The sequence below is a fragment of the Gymnoscopelus microlampas genome (genome assembly GCF_963454915.1).
Source record: "Gymnoscopelus microlampas genome assembly, chromosome: 2".
Taxonomy (NCBI): domain Eukaryota; kingdom Metazoa; phylum Chordata; class Actinopteri; order Myctophiformes; family Myctophidae; genus Gymnoscopelus; species Gymnoscopelus microlampas.
In genome coordinates this window covers 47223507-47244804 of record NC_139939.1, presented here as the reverse complement: position 1 = coordinate 47244804, position 21298 = coordinate 47223507, and the positions used below count along the sequence as shown (strand labels likewise).

At 41.9% G+C, this 21298-nt stretch overlaps 1 protein-coding gene across 2 annotated transcripts; it reads left to right on the top strand.

The window, feature by feature from the left end:
* The first annotated feature begins 17579 nt into the window (after positions 1-17579).
* LOC311058348 (homeobox protein Nkx-2.5-like) lies at positions 17580-20484 on the top strand. Of its 2 annotated transcripts, none has more exons than XM_084075765.1 (2): positions 17580-18101; positions 19632-20484. In XM_084075765.1, exons 1-2 carry the CDS (start codon positions 17597-17599, stop codon positions 20282-20284), a joined length of 1158 nt encoding a protein of 385 aa, XP_083931891.1. In that variant the 5' UTR covers positions 17580-17596; the 3' UTR covers positions 20285-20484. The 2 variants fall into 2 exon arrangements, with proteins under 2 accessions (XP_083931891.1, XP_083931890.1); XM_084075764.1 differs by having other exon boundaries at positions 19629-20484.
* Positions 20485-21298: the final 814 nt, after the last annotated feature.

Here is a 21298-nt window from a genome sequence, read left to right as displayed (position 1 = left end):
TAGCATGCCGCTTGGACAAAATTCAGGGAATATCTCCAAGAGTGGAGCCTTTAACGGCAAGCTTAACTGTATTCCATTTGTTGCAATAAATGGTTAAATCTACTTTGACGTGAGTGTTCCTGACTGAGCAAACTTTATCGCCTAACTAGCCGACTTTCCAAGCTGATGTGCAATTAATTCAGCCAGATCACAGAGGAAAACAGCAACCACCCACCTGCAGGCAAAACAGGACAGGGAGTAGACAGACTCCTGTTTTATCATAACATACAGTAGGCCTACACATGTTCATCCTTCAGCCAAGGTCTTTCAACACAGCTGCACATATTAATTGGTCTCTGCACTTAGACAACAGGTTTTATTATACGTTATATGAATTGTTCAGCCTGGTAAGGGTTATGTTTTTACATTTTTGTTTAACCTTTGTAATAATTACAACAACAAAAAGTGAACTCACGAATGCTGCTTGGTACTTGCCTTCAGTAGAGGAGAACTGTGAATTTTCTCTCTCTTTCTCACACACACACACACACACACACACACACACACACACACACACACACACACACACACACACACACACACACACACACACACACACACACACACACACACACACACACACACACACACACACCTGCTGTGTGAGTTTGTTAGGTCCCATGGGAAGTTTGTGGTTTTCTACATCCTGTAAGCTAACAGCTGAGCTCCCAGGTGCATGAAGACTGAGAGAGACTCCTTCACCATCATCACTATCCAGACCTCTGTCCTTCTCTATAGCAGCAGTGTTTTATACATCAGTTAGACACAAAACACACCAGTATATACAGCAGTAGTCCTCAAACTTTTTTGTGCCCAAATTGATATATATTTGGCCCCATCTTATTCTTTTTTTATTCTATAAATATTTTTGATAGTATATAGTAGATAGACAGGAAATGGGGAGAGAGAGACGGGCAGTGACACTCAGCAAAGGTCGTCGGGTTCGGGATTCGAACACGCGACATGCTGTCAGCCTGACAGCACCTAGTCTGCGGTCCGGGCAGACGTGCCCGGACCGCAAGGCCAGCTGTCCGGGCCATCTGCGGGCCCCATCAAAATTATTCAAAATGTTCTATTTTTGAATATATAGCCAATATATAAATGGATAACGTGGTTAAAATCATTACGATGATGTATTAGCTGATGCTGTACTCATTTAGCTTGGTACCCCCACCAAGGACCCCCTGGGGATCCCCAGACCCCACTTTGAGAACCACTGATATATATAGACCAGTCAGTGGTTCTCAAAGTGGGGTTTGGGGACCCCCAGGGGTCCTTAAGGGGGTACTCAATAAAGCCCCACAGTCATTTTAACCACTTTGACCATATTTTATACTTTGGCTATTCAAAAATAGCAGATCTACAAGCTCAGCTTATTTAAAAGAAATCCCTGCCACAAAATATTTTTGAGGTGGAGGGGTCCGCAGCCAAATACATATCATTTTGGGGGTCCTTGACATGAAAAGGTTTGAGAACCACTGGTATAGACCAATCACATTCTCACACCGAGGACATACCTATAGGTGAAATAATTCATGAAGAGTGTGAAAGCTGGATCATAGATGATAATCCATGCATGTACAAAATGATTTTAGGAACACCAACCATTGTTCTTGTGGAGTACTTTTGAACTTTTAGATTTTTATGGCTGGTGGGGATATATTTTATCCATGCTTCTGGTCAGACTGAATACATGGCATTTCCTTTTGGCAAATGTAGACTGTCTGATATGTTTGATATTTATGTTTGATAATATCACAATTCAACAATTTAATTTAATGTATTTTTAAAACCACTTTCGAAATGTGTCAGATCTGTCTCGTAGAGCTGCTTTTTTTGTTATTTGATGTACGAAGAAATATATAGGGTTAAGAATGTGTCCCCACCTCTGTTTGTTTGTTTGTTTGTTTGCTTGTTTTCACAAATCAAACCCTATTTATTCTGTAGGTGAAATATATGTAAAGATCACTTCTTCCAGTTGGTAGGGCTGTCATGATATTTTTCTTGACGATTAATTGTCGCTCAAATAATTGCGATTAAACAGTTTAATTGTGCTTCTGTCGTGAACATTGGAACATTATAAATGAAAATTACATTTCTGTTTGGCTTTTGGCTTTGCAAACAAAAGGTGTACAGGGCAGATATGGCAAATAACGTACTTATTTAATAACTTTATACTTAAAAAACATGAATAGTGGGAATAGCCGATCTACAAGCTCAAACGCGTCACATTTTTTTGCCAAAAGAATAATTGCGATTATCTCAAATAATTGCGATTAGGCCAAAAGACCAAAAGGCCAAAAGACTCATGCACACAAGCAGCCAGCCTGCACATTGCAGCTTCCTTCACACACGCACACACACACGCACACGCCCACGCGCACACACACAGTCATATTTCTATTGATAGACACATATTGGACAGGAAGGCCATGCTGTTATTAGACTCCATTGTTTCTTCATCAGACATCATCTGAGATGTTTACTAAATGTCACCTTAAGTCTTCTTAATATTACCTGGCACCGAGAGACACCACTGGTACAAGAATATGATATGATACACCTTAGTTCTGTCTTATATGATACAATACACAACCTGACTGACACAATACACAATACCACATAACATCCCACACCACACCACACCATTCAATACTGTATAACCTTCTTTGGCTGACCGTTGACTTTATAAGATGATCAGATTGAAAAATCCAAATTCAAGTACAAATAAGCAATGCACAAAAGGACTTACGGTAGACTAATGTATTAACTCAGAGAAAAAAAAGAAGAAAGAAACAGTATTTATGATTCACCAGACATACATGTTGCATTTTCATGGTAATCAGCAGCAACATCATTGACTAGGACGGGCCCACAGTTAAACGCTCCATTGAGGGGAAAATCTGTTTTAATTCCTCCGTCCCACAACTTGCTCCTACATACGGATGCTATATGCACTCCAGAGGATGTAAAGGAATGGAATGGACAATGTTTCATAATGACTCGAAAGGAACTTCGGTGCTCAATGAAATACTGCAACCACAAGAACGTGCCCTTCTCTACGCACTTCACTCTTTCTATACAGGAAGGGAAGATGGCCACTGCCTGACATTGTTGACATGGCTGGGATGTAGCAAGAGAGAATATTGTAACGTTTCCCACCTCTGAGTTGTTAACCAGCAACATACACCATGTACACACGCACGCACGCACGCACGCACGCACGCACGCACGCACGCACGCACACACACATACACACACACACACACACAGGCATATCTGAGCATGCCCACGTAGTAGAGACCTGCCCTGCTTTTGTTTGTGTGTGTGTGTGTGTGTGTATGTGTGTTTGTGTTGAAAGAGACACTTTGCAGTCCTATCCAACCACCCACTCCTGTGCATGTGTTGCCAGACTAAGCGTAGGGCTCCAGAGTTGCTCCCCAACGCCACACCAAGCCCCTCCCACGCATGGCAAACATGTCAGTCAAACGTTGAGCGCCATCATCTATTGGAGGCACTCGGGTGGTTCCTCCCACCAGCCCCCCCCCCACCACATAGACACCTTACACTATTATATTAGAGACCTGTAGAAACACATCAGTCCATCCTAATCCCTGATACATAGCAACCCAGGTCACACACAATGCTTAATGAGAACATGTGCACAACAAACAATGCACAACACAACACAACACACACACACACACACACACACACACACACACACACACACACACACACACACACACACACACACACACACACACACACACACACACACACACACACACACACACACACACACACACAGTGTCTGTACTTTTTGTAAACTGTCAAGAAATTGTTTAATGAAAATCAATCATTCAATCAATCAATCAATTAATCACACACACACACACACACACACACACACATTTGCATGTGCGCATCGATGCATGCATGTTGTGTATGATTGTTTTTATATCTTCACTGTCAGGCAGAAATGTTGTATCTCTATATTTCATCTTTTTATGTTTTCCTTTTTTTCCATAAATGAATGCACTTTTTTCGTCGTATGGCAGTGTCACACAGGGAGCTTGTACGTAGAACAGCAATTTTTTGCTATATTTTTGAAACATTTTGAGTTTACATTATAATGACATGGCCAAAATAGGGATGCCAGGTTGAGAGTGGTTAAGTCTGCCTGTGGGTTTTATAAATATTTAACCAATGAAACGTATTAACAAAACCGTGTGACTAAGTAACTAGATTGGATCCATTGCAGGCCAGGGTCTTTTTTGTTTTTTACATTTTGTGAAAAGTAACAGTTTTGAACATATAGGGTTAGGGTTAGGTTCCACCCAACAATTATGATATGCAAGCAATACACAATTACACGTTATGTGGGCACACATCTACACACACACAGTTTTCCTTAAGAAAAGTACTATGCAAATACAGGCGTGATCCTTTGTGTTACAGTTCAGTGGGAAGGACACAGGACTTCCTATTAGTTGCTTCCTGCACGATGATCCCTCATTTGTCTGTTATGAAAATATTTCGTAAGGAGGAAATGTTTTGTAGGATTTATTAAGCCTGCAAATCATGGCAACCATTCCTGCACCGAGCCGAGCGTACATGTATACTAAAACACATCCCAGTGGCAATCTCTCACACGCCCATGTGTGACTCAAGTCTACTTCAAGATGTCAAGACTACTTCAAAACGTCCAACTTATAATGCTGATCCAAATTAAAATAAAATGCTTTCCATGAATGGCTGATGGAGCCCCATGTTTATACGATTACCTTTTATTTGCGCACCTGCCTGAGTAAAAAGGGTTACACAGGGTCTCACACTCGTGCACGCGCTTGCGCGCACACACACACACACACACACACACACACACACACACACACACACACACACACACACACACACACACACACACACACACACACACACACACACACACACACACACACACACACACACACACACACACACACACACACACACACACACATGGATTGGCATAATGGAGCCCTGCCAGTATCATTACATGTTCCTGCTACTAATTACTTTGCAATAACATGGTCATTAGATGATATGCCAGACTGAGTTACAGCATCGGGTTCTGTCCAGAGGAAACTCGACTCCACACACACCACATACTCCCACTGTCTACGTCTCTCTCTCTCTCTCTCTCTCTCTCTCTCTCTCTCTCTCTCTCGCACACGCACACGCGCGCACACGCACACGCACACACACACACACACACACACACACACACACACACACACACACACACACACACACACACACACACACACACACACACACACACACACACACACACACACACTTGATCAAACACCTGCACCTGAGTGAGTGAGTGAGTGAGGTGGAGAACTGGAGATGCTGTCTGGAAGGAGGTTGAGATCAAGTGAGACTGGTCCATCCACTCTGTTGATACAAGAGGACATTTCAGTTTGACTGAGGAGCAAAAAAAAAAGAACTGAACAGAATAACTACTTAGAGAGGAGTGAAAGAGTTTTTTTTATAACTAAACCAGTGGTTTCCAAACAGGGAGTCGAGACCCCCAGGGGGTCCCCAGATGATTAGCTTAATGTGCAACATTGTTCTCTCACTCAACAGTAAACAAACCAACATACAGTATAGCTTAGCTATAGTATACAGGGTATCTGCACAATTCTGAAGTTACAATTTAAGGACCTTTAAGACCTTTTTCATACCAAATTGGCTAAATTGTCAAACATTAAGAAAGAGGCAAACGTTGTGAAAATAGCCGAACTACAAGCTCACAACGCCTCGCAGTGCGAGGCTTTGTGAGCTTGCAGTTCGGATATTTTCACAATATTTATCTGTGGAACCGAGTCAAACTTAAATGTAGTGCCTCAACTACAACTCCAAGTGCTTGTCAGGGTGGGGGGTCCCCATGGTTCAAATATGATTATTTTGGGGGGTCGTGTCCAGAAAGGTTTGGGAATTAACCCTTGGCCTAAACTGCAAAGTCACAGGTGAAGGATTTAATTCCGCAACATATCCTTTTTTTTTTAAGGAGCGTGGGCAGTCTTGAATACTTTTAGACAGACAGTCTGAAAGATGAGACAGGGAAATAAAGAGGCTTCGGCAATCAGCAGTATGCGGGCGGCTACAGTACATGTGGTTCTACAGATGCTCTTGGGATATCCATTTTAAAACATTCCATTCTCAAAAAATATGATGACGCAGACCCACCCTGTAGATTCCAGTGAAGCTCATAACTTATATTACAAATATGTTGGACAATATAAAGCATGTTGTAATAAAAAGGCCATTATAATGAGAAAAGGCTCTGAACTGGAATTTGCAGTGTTACATGTTAGGCCAATTATTATGTGACTCATTGTGACTAATTATAATAATACCTATTTCAGATTATCCATATTGATATGGTGCAAGGGCTGTTGGGGGGGGGGGGGGGGGGGGTCTCTTCATTCCTAAAGATTAGTGACATGCTTTATAAACATGTAACATACAGTTCAATTAAATTGTACTGAAAACATTTGGGGGCTCAACTTGAATCCAACTGATGAAAATAGGACTCTTGGATCTAACTAGGCTAAACATTAACTAATTACAACTTGTGAGTAACATACTATTTACAGTATTTACAATAATTTGTATTTACAGTTCGATTCTACATTGTAGGGGAATGTAAGGGGAAATAATTTTGTCTCTCTATTATATTCTTTGTTGGTTCACTCAAGTACAATTTTGAGGTATTTTTTACTTTCCTCAGTATTTTAAATTTTCAATAGTCTACTTTTACTTCTACTAGTCTCCACTACATCAAATATTGTACTTTTTACTCCGCAATTATTTGACAGCTTTAGTTACAGGTTACTTTGCAGATTTAGATTATTATCACAGAACATATATATATATAACCACTTCTGCCCTATACATTTCGGCCATTTGAAAATAGCCGATCTACAAGCTCACAATGCCTTGAGATGCAAGGCATTGTGAGCTTGTAGATCTGCTACTTTCAAAAGATTCTTATACATTTTGAACTGGTGAAATAGGACATTCTACACAAGGAGTAGCCTACTTTTACTATTATAGTATCTTACTTTAAGTACATTTTGATACCAATATTTGTGTACTTTTACTCGAGTATTTTTTTTATTCCAGACTTTAACTTGTAACAGAGTAGGCTTATTTATTGCAGTATTGCTACTTTTATTAAGTAAAATATTTGAGTAGGCCTACTTTTACCACCACTGGGGCTTAATACCACGTCGACGCCCCTCTGAAATCGAAAGTGAAAGCTACCATCGTGAACCTTCCCTGGGAAGCAGCAATAAAACAAACCGCTGCTGTCAACCTCAGGGGCGTCGGGATGACAAACACGGAGCACGGAGCCCTTGACCCGGGCCTTGTCCAGAGCTTCCCTCTGTCCGGTCCGCCCTCTCATTCCTCCGCAATTACCCACGGTGGTCGATGTGATGTATTATCCGTGTCCGTCCGGCCCGGGGTGGCCGGCCCGCGGCCCGCCTTTAGCTATAGCGGGTCTCCTCCGGAGGAGGCCTGTGTTTTGTTAGGTCCAGGAAACAGACCCTTCCTCCAGTTAAACACAACGGGGGGACTCGCCCAGCCAGGCAGGCTGGCAGCATCATGCACGCCACGGTCACTGAGACTGCATGCGACCCACAGGTCACAGAGGTGGACTGCAACGACGTGAACGCGCGTCACACGCGCTCTGCGCGCAAAAAGGCACAAGGTGCATGGGTGATTGATTGATACCCACGTTTGTCGAAGACTTAATTTAGCTCTTCATTAACATTACACTTATCCAATGGCATGGATTTCAATGCATGCAAATAATGTCGTTCAGAGTAGCCTAGGCAATTATTATTTTTTTACAATGTTTTTTCCCCCATCAAATATATATTTTACATTTTATCCTTTCTTTCTTGGATTATTAAAAAAATAAATAAATAAACCTAATGTTTTCATATAGGCTACTATAAAACTGAAACTAAAAACATGAAATCAGTTAATGATTATATATAATCTTAAAGCCTTATAGGCCATCATATCCTATATCTTAAGTGTAGGCTCTCTAATTTGCCCTGGACTGTGTAAAGGCAACTAAACTGAGATAGGAAAGCTCGCCTCCTGCGTCCTGCCTGAATTCATCATTGGGCTGATGACAGAGGTCGTGTGAGTGGGCACTCTCTCAACATCTTCTGGACAAATGAGCTTCTGGTGGTGCATGTAGAATGGTGAGCTTTCGGCTATTCGGCCCTGTGTGCTCCAACTTGATGAATGCTGCAAAGATAAGGTGGAGCATATAGCATACATATACATACTGTAACAGTAAGGTGGATCTCAAGTCTATTTTAATGGACTTGGTTTTAATGGACATGGTCGTAAAGATGATAAGGAACACGTTGTTATCAGTGTGTGGATTTCTATTGCTGTCCTCCCCTCCTCTAAAGCATAGTGGTTCTCAAAGTGGGGTCCGGGGACCCCCTCAGGGTCCTTGAAGGGGTTCCAGGGGGTCCCGGCAAAATGTGTTTACATTAGCATGGAATCAGTTTAACTGGTGACTGAACAGAGCATGTAGATCTGCTATTTCACCAAAAATGTGTACTTTTTAAATTATTTTAACAACACCAATCTTGTAGGTCACTGACACAATATATTTTCATTTAAAACATTTAAATTTGGGGGTCCTTGACATGAAAAAAGTTTGAGAACCACAACCAACACTGCAAAGGCAAGGGCTGCGCTAAACCAGACCACTTTGGAGAGACGCTCCAGAGCATTGGTTCTCAAAGTGGGGTCCGGGGAACCCCAGGGGTCCATGGGGGGTTCCAGGGGGTCCCCAGGAACAGTAGTTAATGTAGCATTACAATCATTTTAACCACTTGATCCATTTATATGTTGGCGATTCAAAATAAAAAAATCAAACATATAGAAAAATGTTTGGATATAATAATTTTTATGTTAAAAAACATAAATCTTCTCCTCTGGGGATTCCTGGATCAAAACATTTTCAGATGGGGGTCCGCGGCCCAAATAGGCTACATAGTAACTTGGCATTGGCAAGTTTGGCCACGAAATAGTGAGAACCCCCTTGCTCTGGCTGTTCCAGCATGGAGGAGAGGAGGTGATTGATGGCTGAGATCTCTGCAGGTTGTAAAGCAGCCCATCAGCCTTGACCACCGCTGAACATGCAGCCTGGCGGCCTGGCCCTGGAGCTGGACGAACTGTTTACGAGATAAAGAGCAGATAAAGGCCCGACGCTCTGCTGTTGGAGGAAGAGAGGGAGAAAAAAAGCGAGTGTGTTGCTAATGGTGCAGGAGGGGAATCCGGCTGTCTCCTCCATGATGAAGAGTCTGTCTGAACCCTTTAGGCACTAATGCCTACCCGTTTATATACAGACAGACAGCAAGCCTCTGACAACACGCTGACGCACATCTCACGCACATCTCACGCACGCACGCACGCACGTCACACACACACACACACACACACACACACACACACACACACACACACACACACACACACACAGAAATCGAATGAGAAATGTATTTTGATTAGGGGGGGGGGGGGGCAATGGGGGCCAGAAATCATCATATGCCTCCAGAGTGTATCTGTGGAGATTATTCATCAAAAGTTTTTGTGGAAAATCCCTGTGTGGAAAAAAATTAAGCCATTGAATGATAAGAATATGAATATACGGACATCGCAGGGTGTGTTTAATTACTTTAGATAGAATAGCAGCCTTTTCACTCAGGCTACATTTGATTGTCATTATTGAATCAACAGGTCTATATTGTGTTGTTGATCTTTATCATTATATTAAGAGGTGGGAAATTCCTACTTAATTTAGAAACAAAACACTCATTAATCAGCTGTAACGACTTGTTTCCTCTGCAATAATAACAATGGAAGTGGAGTGGTTCTCAACCAGTGGTCCGGGGACCACCAGTGGTCCTTGGGGGGGTACCAGGGGGTCCCCAGCGAAATGAGTTAACATAGCGTCACAATCATTTTAAATACTTGGCTTTGGCTATTCAAAAATAGCAGATATATGCCGAGCTATGAGCTTGTAGATCTGCTAAATGTTTTTAAATATTGAAAATGTGTTCATATCTTTGAATATATATATTAAGCAGACATTTTTAACTCAAATCTTTGCTTCTGGGGGTCCCTGGCACAAAACATTTTTAGATGGGGGTCCGCGGCCAAATGTATATCAATTTAGAGCTCCTTGGCATGAAAAAAGCGAGCCACCTGGCCACCAAAGTTCTATAGACTCTATAGAACTTTGTTGGGCAGGTCTGTGTGTTGCCATTAAATTGATTTCTTCTTTATTTAATTGGGAATTCGAACTCTTATTATAATAGGACACCAGGAAAATGAAGGGAAAACATATCATTTATCATGAAGCGGCAGATGTTGGCTCGCCTCTATATACTCTCGTTTACAAATAGCTCCAGCTAGCCTAATAGTTTGGGGGTGGATATAATTTACTTTATTTTTGCATCGTTAAAAAAAAAAAAAAAGTTTTCTCTCTCGTTTCATTTCCCACATAAATCAGGAATTCCTCTGCCGGTAAAAGACGCTCGTTAGTCACCGGGCCTTGGCGCGCACTGCGTGCGCGGTGACAGAATACGAGAAACAGAAGTCCCATTAGGTAAACCATTCAACGCCACAATTTATACAACAGGCCGAGCGGCAGGATAAACAGAGACAGTTGCGTCATGCGACGTATTTGGGGCTCTGTGCGTGCGTGTGTGTGTGTGTGTGTGTGTGTGTGTGTGTGTGTGTGTGTGTGTGTGTGTGTGTGTGTGTGTGTGTGTGTGTGTGTGTGTGTGTGTGTGTGTGTGTGTGTGTGTGTGTGTGTGTGTGTGTGTGTGTGTGTGTGTGTGTGTGTGTGTGTGTGTGTGTGTGTGTGTGTGTGTGTGTGTGTGAGAAATATAGAGCCATGATGTCCCAGAACCCAATGGTCTCGGAGCTCTGAATTAGACCCATAACTATGGGCTCGATCCAAACATCAGGGATGTGATATGAAAGTCATTTTTACGTCTTTATATATACAAATATATATATATATATAATTCAATGTTTTATTTAATTTTAATATACTTCTTTCTACAGAAACGGCAACTTATTATTATTATATATAGTATTTACCATTATTATTTTTTATTTTTTTGCCTATTAAGTTCCCCATATTATAATGAACAGCATTCGCGAAAATGATGTAGCATGGTTTTTATTATATCGGAATTGGAAGAAGAAAGTTAGACCATAATTTATAGATTGAAGCAATTCTGTAAAGCCAGTCGCGTGGTGTGTGTGTGTGTGTGTGTGTGTGTGTGTGTGTGTGTGTGTGTGTGTGTGTGTGTGTGTGTGTGTGTGTGTGTGTGTGTGTGTGTGTGTGTGTGTGTGTGTGTGTGTGTGTGTGTGTGTGTGTGTGTGTGTGTGTCGCACGTGTGGAGATGGGCTTTAGCCTAATAATACGGGTCAGTGAAAGCGACTTCCCTCTATACTTAATGGACCTGTCCTGTAGACTGTGTAGAAGACGAGCCTAATGCGCAATACGACGCGTCGCATGACTCGCATCGCTTCCCAAAATTAACTTGCAGCACTCCAAACATAGCGCACACTTAACACGCACAGCACACTCTTCTTACCGCCAACTGAATTGATTTACATTGTATTGTCGTGCCTGTCTGTCGATGGTTTATTTAATTATAGTGCTCGATGTGTTTGATGGGGTATACATGGGGTATATATCTAAAAATCAATAACCAATATAGTCCTAAGGCTTGTAATATGCCATTTGGGGTTTCAACTTTAACATTTACAGGGATACGTTAAATATATTTATCTTTGCCTTTTATATTTGCCTTTGAGATGTAGTGGAGTAGAAGTAAAACATATTGAAAATTGGAAGTACTACATTAAAGTAAAAATACCTAAAAATTGTACTTATAAGTACAGTACTTGAACTTGAGTACATGTTACTTTCCACCACGTCTCTCTCACTCTCTGAGATTATAAAATATTATAAAGTGCAAAGATATACTCCACTGCAGTATATTAGGCCTATATTGGGCGTGCACAAAATCTAACTAAATGAGACCTTGAAATACATTTTTACACTCCGGATAACATGCGTTTGTTTGTGTCTTTCTTTTAGACTGTGATTCAGGGTTTAAATATTGATCTTGATACAAAAAATCACAATAACGTAGGCTACATAGGACAAGGATGCATGGGGGAACAATTGTCTGCACAATTCAGTTATAGTCTGACGAATTTTCATAAATAGTAGGTTTTAACAGAAAATAATCTAGAAGGTATTTTTTTTTAAAGATTTGTCTATTAATAGTCTATATATACTAGTACCAATTTATTGCTATACCCCCACAGTTATATGTATAACATAGGGCTAAAGTGGTTAATATATGTTTTATAATATAATGTTTTAATTTATATCTGCAAAGTAACTAGTAAAGTTTTCAAATAATTGTAGTGGAGACAATTGGAAATACTCCAGTAAGTAAAAAATACCTCAAAATTGTACTTAAGTACAGTACTTGAGTACTTCCACCACTGTATTTAGCAACATACTGCAGACAGTAGGCCTAGATAGCCTGCTATAGCAACGGTAGGCTAGAGTGGGCCACTCGGTTCAACATCTTACCTTATGAAAAACATCCTAATTATCCAGAGCGTCCAACATAAACAAACCAGATGAATCGCTTACACTGTCATCAAAAACGCTAAGTGCAAAGGTCACGTCTAGGGGTCAGGCCGGCGCGGGCCTCTCCTTTCACACTTTCAAATGGATTGTTGTGCTGTTCAGCGGAAGAGCGTCTCGCTCTCTTCCACTCCTCTTTTGCTCTCTTTTCTCTTCTCTCTCTCTTTCAGTCAGAGGTTCAGAAAAACGACATCTAACCATCAGACCCTGGCTGGCGCCTACACTTGGACACAAATGACAGGAGACAAGAGGTGTAGCATTTCCCATTGTTGTACACCCCCCCCACCCCCCTCTTAGACACACACACACACACACACACACACACACACACACACACACACACACACACACACACACACACACACACACACACACACACACACACACACACACACACACACACACACACACACACACACACACACACACACACACACACACACTTCAAGATCCAACGAGCAAATTCCAGTCATAAACCGTCTTCCATATAGGACTAAAGATTTGACAGTCTCTCAGTCTTTCATTCCGTTTTGAAGTTGCTTTCTGCGAACTTCCATTTGATCATGAGACAGAGGATATTTTGCATTTATCATTTTTCATACGTTTATTACGTATGTATATATGTATGTATTACATATATATTATCTAAAAAATTGTTTAGGCTACTTTTCTCCAAAGCTATTTCTCTCCAAAAATATTAGCTGGGTAAAATAGGCAAAGATCATCCCAAACTGCGTAAAATAAACCCCCCAAAAAGGGATGAACGATATATCCTTCCTTCAGCACGTATGAAGATGTTTTATTTATTTATTTCTTAAGCCATACATATATCCTCCCAATTTGGCATCCGGCTTGTCTAAACTTCCTCCAAGGTCAAATCTGTGAAGTGTCCCCCCCACACCACCTCAGCAAAATACTAATCATAGGGTCCTGCTGGAATTGATATCTTGATTGATATCAATTAGGCTACCCTCGTTAATTAACACAGCAGTCGTGTGCCAGTTTTTACTTGAGCATTAGCCTATTATCAGATCTATTTGAATAACTGTAGCGATTATTAAGACACAAGGATTTCATCTGTGATATTTCTAATCATAGGTTATAAGTTTTTCATCTCAAAATGAGTCATTAATAAGTGGAGGATATCAACACAGCTTTACAAAAACGTTTTGCTCAAACACTAGATCTAGGCTAATAATTATTCAATCACATTCTAGTTTAGTCAATTATCTATGTTTTATCATGTATTTTAATTTCAAACAATCACTATAGCTTAATTAGATATCCAGAAATTAATATTGGCCTTAAGTCTAATTTCGCACGTAATCTTCGTCATACCGTGTTGCATTCTGAATATTGCGTCACGTTATTTTCAGATCATATGACGAAGTATGATTGCCAGTAACAGGACAGAGGGGCACCAAGGAAGAGTGGGCACCTCGGTGTTAAATTGGTATTTCCAAAATGTAAAAAAAATAAAATATGAAATTGGCATTTCCAAAATCTAAAGAATTAAAAATACATATATTTTTGGAAAATATTTTCCACAATTGCTACAAATTGCTACAAAACCATTTTGGGGCATAAACAAGAAGTTAAGGATACCATTAAGTCTGATAATGATGTACCTGCATGTTCACATCATGTATACTTTACATTACTTTTTCAATTTTCAAATATATATATATATATTTTTTCTTTTACAATTTTACATTGAGGTGCCGAGGTGCCCTATAGTACCCACCAATAGGCATATACTTCTACTTTAGTTGAATTATTTATGGCTTAGTGTTTTCTCGCCATAGCTGCTCGTGTTGACCCCACATTTGACACACACAAAAAAGCCCCAACACTGCTTAAGTTGGCGTCGTTTGGATTTAATGCTTTATTTAAAGTAAATGGACGCAACAGGACGGTTTGCCAGTCTAAACACAATGTGGCCCGTTGGCCTTGTTTGGCACTTGTTTGGCACATTTTTTACGAGGGTCTCGAATCAGGAGGACGTGGTCGTTGGTGATGATAAAGCACGAATTAGACGCAGCGCCGTGCTGTCTACTGCGAGCCATCAGGCAACACAATCAAACATATATCTTTCTATTTCCGACCCGCTCCCTCGGTTTGTCACTGCCAAAGATAGGCCTAATGTTGTGTGGTACTATAGGATCGGCCTATCTGTCACTTTAAAGTTGAGATGTTCTTTATAATGGGCCATTTGTGGTGCATATAGTCAAAACAATGTTCAGTATCATTTTAAACAGCAATAAACCACTCACGTCTCAAGTTTGCAACTCGCCGTATATTATTTGCATCTCTCTCTCTCTCTCTCTCTCTCTCTCTCTCTCTCTCTCTCTCTCTTCTCTCTCTCTCTCTCTCTCTCTCTCTCTCTCTCTCTCTCTCTCTCTCTCTCAAAAGTACAAAAGTATTGGCATCAAAATATACATAGTACCAAAGTACCAAAAGTAAAAAGTAACTATAACGTTTTCAAATAATTGTAGTGGAGTAAACAATATTTGCCTTTGCGATGTAGTGGAAGTAAAATTATTGAGAATTGTAAGTAGGCCTACTAAATTAAAGTAAAAAAATACCTTAAAATGTTACTTATAACTATACAGTACTTGAATACACTTTCTACCACTGTCTGTCTCTCTCTCTCTCTCTCACGCACGCACGCATGCATGCACCCACGCGTGTGTACAGGCACGCGCGCGCACACACACACACACACACACACACACACACACACACACACACACACACACACACACACACACACACACACACACACACACACACACACACACACACACACACACACACACACACACACACACACACACACACACACACACACACACACACACACACACACACAGGGGTGTGCCAATGCCGTCCTCTGTCCATTTTCTGTCCCAGGGCCATTACATGGCAGCCAGGCTCCAAATATCTGCCTTGTGTCCGGTGAGGAAAAACCAGCCACATCACGGGCCATGCGGGGAGTGAAGTGTGAGTGAGGTATAGAGGAGAGGCAGGGAACAGAGAGCAGGCAGGTGACAGAGGCCCGGGCCAGGGGACAGGGGTCCCTCTAAAACGGAAAGGGGCGCTGATAGGGAGGAGATTGGGCTGGCTAAAAACGTCAGTCAGTTTTCCTGGAGGAATTTTAATTGCCCCGGGGGACCTGCTTATCGGCCCTTGGTGGTTATTAATACAACACTCCTGATAAAGAGAGGGGGGGGGGAGGGTGCACTGGCTACTGCATGCTGTCTATAGCCTATATATACGCATAACTATTTACATGTTAAGGACCCCAAAATAAATATGTGAAAATATTTTGTGGAATTGTTTGCCAGGGGCCCCCCATACAAGATTTGTGTTAAAACAATTTCTGAATTATTCAAAAATGTGTTAAGATTTTTCAAAGATTTTCTCGATGCACTGTGGACTTTGCAGATCGACTTCAAATAGACAATCTATAGGGTTAAAGCGGTTAAAATGATTTCGAAGCAATAAGTCATTTTGCAGGGGGACCCCCTCACTGGGGGGGGGGGGCGGGGGCCTTGGGCCCCACAGTGCCAGTTACGCACTGTGCGTTATGCTTCATTTATACGTATAGTGCGTATATAATGGAGCATGTCTCCAAGATATTTGACGCCTTAAACTTTGTGACTCTGACATTCGAAATGATATAGGAGTAGTGGTGGTCAAGTGTCAGGTCTGTTGCAGACCTGACACTTGACCTTGACGTGGCACGTGGTCACGTAGTGGAGCGTTAATTTGTGAACCATATACACACTTGTTATCTGAAAACGAAAAGGAACATGTCATAAATGGGCAATTTAACTAAAATAAACAAACAAACGAACGAGCCATCATATTAGGCTAAATCCATGAATAAGTAAACGAATATAACCGTGCACATAAAAGCATTTCTATATCGGGCTGTTCCACTGAACTCAACTCTCAGAAACATAATGTAGGCTATAGACCAATTATTTGTTTACTAACATTGAGCCTGGACGCACAGGTGATTGTTTCACGCAATCAATTCCCAACCTGTTTCGGGGTGCACTGGTTTCAGCACACCCCAACCCCCTCTTGTGTGTGTTGGCTAGTGAGACGCGTCCTAACGAGACCTGATATAATGGGTTTCGTTGCGCGCATACTGGCTGCACGCAGCCAGTATGACGTCGTCTGTTAAGGGGTCTATAGGAGGCTACAGTTCATAAGTCTTGATGAATTAACACAATGTCTGCCTATATTTTCTGCAGTAATTGGAAACAAAACAAAAACGTTCCTTCGTGTCCTCCTGCAGCTTTATATGGATCACTTACTGTTTTGAATTCTGTGAAGTCAATAAATAAGGTTTCTGCAATGACGTTTTTAATCTCTCCCCCCCTCTCTCTCCCTCCCTCTATCCCCCCTCTCTCTCCCTCTCCTACTCAGCCCACTACACTGATTGGTTCCTCCCACAGATTCCGTGCACTTTCCTTTTCATACATCCCGCCCCCTGACGTGACGTCACTGGGCGCACACGGAGGGCCTGTTTCGTCCCGTCCCAAAGTCCTCTTTACAAAAACACCATTACAGCTGTCAGAGAGGAGACTGGCCGCCCTGTGTGGACACACACTCCGGACTATTAAACCAACTCCCTGACCAACCAAAGGGTATGTTTTGGGTGCGTTTTATTACAGGGCAATGAGGGATTCCACCGGTGTGAAACAACGACTCCTGATAAAAGCGATTCTACTTCAGAATTATTTATTTTAAACTTTAAGGGGTGGGTGCATGTTCCTCGGTGGGTTTCACTCCCTGGATGCTGCACTAGGCGTCGAGCAGGACGTCCTGGACAGCATGATGCTCCCGATCAGCGCCCTGACCTCCACGCCGTTCTCTGTCAAAGATATCCTCAAGCAGCAGCAGCGGCAGCAATCTCAGCATCATCAGTCTAGTAGTAATCGGCACCCATCGGATCACCAGCAGCACCCCTCGTCCCACTTGCGTCAAGAGTCGCCCCAACAACAACAGCAACAACAACAACAAGTACAAGTACAACATTTCCAAACGCCGCCGTCCTGCATGCTCGCCGGGGCCGGAGGAGGAGGAGGAGACACTAGTCCTCCCTCTTTCTCCGACGGAGAGGAGAACCTGTACCTCGGTGCTCTGGCGGTGCGGGAGGCCCACGCAGAGAGCAGCCTGTCCCCAGACATCATGTACGTCCACCCGGGACTCGGACTGAACCTCACTGAACCCAAACTGGAAGCCGCTGATTTGGGGGACCAGGAGACCACAAGTGAGTTGAACAGACTATAGACAAGAGCCTGTGGTGAAAGCTTTATATGGTTGTTTTATGCATGCTGTGAAGAAGACCATGCATGGTCTCTCAACCAGACAAAGGCGAACAATAGGGAGGGATTGTTTTGAATATCAAATCTAATTTACAGTTATAGCGTAAAACTGAGAACATAAACTATATATAGGCTAATCAATTGGGCCTGTCAGCACTCGTCAAAATGCAAAGTGAACGTTGAAGCATACACGGTGTACTTTTGTGAATAGAAGTGCAGTAATAATATGCTATTAGGCCTACTTAAGCTTAAGCTTTTGAAACAAAATTGCATAATATAACCTATACGGTGTGTGTGTAATATATATATATATATATATATATATATATATATATATATATATATATATATATATATATATATATATATATATATATATATATATATATATATATATATATATATATATATATATGCCTAATATAATAAATTGATATAGCCGATATAAAAGTGGAGCAAAGCACAAGGGAGCTGCATGCAATTGTAAAGTGATATAAATTGGGACTCGAGGCCTATATCTTGCCCTGCCAGGCAAAACGAGGCAATACACACCTTTCTAAATAAAGATCCATCAAATGATGGAAGTTCTGAAGTCATTATGTCGAGGGCTTTTAGACGGATCTATTAAAGTATTGGCATGTCAAACAATTTCTAGTGCTTCAGCAGCGTTTCTTCACGCAGGACCTGTTATGATGTGTGGAACGTAAACCGACAATTAGTTTAAAGAGCCTTGTAAAATAAATGACACCGAAAAAGGAGGCGACATAAACATCATCAAACTCACACAGCCCTACAGACCGACATATTAGCCTATTCATTGCACCAAACAATTGCTTTGACACGTTCATATTGTTGTCATTTGTTCCCACAATTTTAAAATATAACAAAAACAATTATCTGTTTACTTTAACCTCAATTTAGCATAATCGCACTAACCGAATCCGCCTTCATTCTCAGGAAAAGTTCTTGTATTTCATTTTATTTTACTTTTTTTTTAAAATATAGGACTATTCAATTTAGCATAATTGTATCCACCTTCCTTGTTAGGAAGATTGCTTGTAGGCTTATTTTTTTTTTTATTCTTTTTGAGTTCATGTCTTGCCCTGTGTTTATTGTTTATTGAGTGTTTTAGGTCGTTTTATTATGTTATTATGAACCATTGGTTCTCAAGGGTCCTGGGGGGGGGGGGGGGGGGGGGGGGGGAGGTACCAGGGGGCCCCCAGCAAAATTAGTTAATATAGCGTCACAATCTTTTAACCACTTTAAACCATATTTTATACTTTGGCTATTCAAAAATAGCAGATATAGGCTACAAGCTCATAACGCACGGCACTGAGTGCCGGCGCTATTTTTGAAAATTCCCTGTCACAAAATATTTTAGAGATTGGGGATCCTTGACATGAATAAGTGTGAGAACCTATAAAAACAGTGCATACATTCTTATAATCTCTTTCTCCCCTCAACCCGCCCAGCAGAGAGCTGCAAGGAGCCAGGAGAAGAGGCAGGAGACAGCGGCCAGGGAGACTCGGAGCGGCCGGCGGCCCAGCAGAGGACCAGGACCCGACGGAAACCCCGGGTTCTCTTCTCCCAGGCGCAGGTGTTCGAGCTGGAGCGACGCTTCAAGCAGCAGCGTTACCTGTCCGCTCCCGAGAGAGAACACCTGGCCACCACCCTAAAACTCACGTCCACGCAGGTGAAGATCTGGTTCCAGAACCGCCGGTACAAGTGCAAGCGCCAGCGGCAGGACAAGACCCTGGAGCTGGCAGCGGGACAGCACCACCCGCCGCCGCCGAGGCGGGTCGCGGTGCCCGTGCTCGTCCGAGACGGCAAGCCGTGTCTGGGGGGCACCCAGAGCTACAACAACGCGTACGGATCGAGCCCCTACGGTTATAACGGATACCCGGGTGCCTACACGTACAACAGCCCGGCCTATAACACTAACTATAGCTGCACGTACACGAGCATCCCCACCCTGCAACCTGCGACCACCGCGGGCAATGCCTTCATGAACATGAACTTGAGCAACATCAGTGGTCTTAGCGCGTCCCCCCACCATCAGGCACAGACGCACCAAGGGACGACCGTTACTCCGTGTCAAGGTTCACTGCAAGGGATCCGGGCCTGGTAGCTTTTTTTCCTTTTGATCACAACCGGAATTTACCCAGGAGAATGTTGTTGTTTTTTTCCCTTCTTTTTTTGTTCCTTTTTTGTATTGAGCGCTTTGGATCGAACTAAATGGTGTTATTTTTGTCGAAACGTGTTGAGTTGAGACCAGTGTTGTTTATTAATTGGATATTGTAGGCCTATTCTAATTCAGAACAAGTTCAGATCGGCAATATTTCGAATTAGCCTAAGTTTTCACCAAAAGTATATCAATTCTTGTCTGTATAGACCAAATGATTTGACTTTATAATTGGTCCACGACACATAGCACATCTGGGCTAATTGGCATTGAATTGCAATGACCTATAGTTTACCTGTTAGTTTTGGTCCGATCATTATATTGGTATTTTGGCACCATCAGTTTTTTGGCACTGATAGATGGTCATTAAGTATCGAATATGCACAAGAGTGTTTTAAGGGATACTTTGTGTATTATGGTTCCATGTCCGTTCTTTTTTCCATGTTTCTTTTAACATGCATATTATGGAGAGAGTTACTTGCTTTAAGTGTTTTCTGGTCCAAAACAGCGAATTGTTTCAGTCTATTTCACACCTATTCAAATAAATGTAAGAAAATGAGACTCAGATAAAGTGCACTTCTTTATTGGACATGGACACATATCGCCCCTTTCTCCGTTAGCATTAAGTTGTTGGGACTATTATGAGAAAGAAAGGCAGGGATATTTACATTTGAATTGACTGTACATTGAGGCCAAATGAAAAATTAGGTAGAATTCGTGGAATTCATAAAACTACAACTTTCGATCATCACAGTATATGGCAGGACATTATTTTCGTCAAACGCCAATTAAACGAGCCTGAGTTTAAAGTAAATAGGCCTAGTGGCAATTTCTGCACAAAAACATGCATTTTTGTTCCTTCTCTGTAGAGAGAGAGAGAGAGAGAGAGAGAGAGAGAGAGAGAGAGAGAGAGAGAGAGAGAGCTGCTTTGTGGAGCAGAGAGAAGGTGTCGCACAGGGA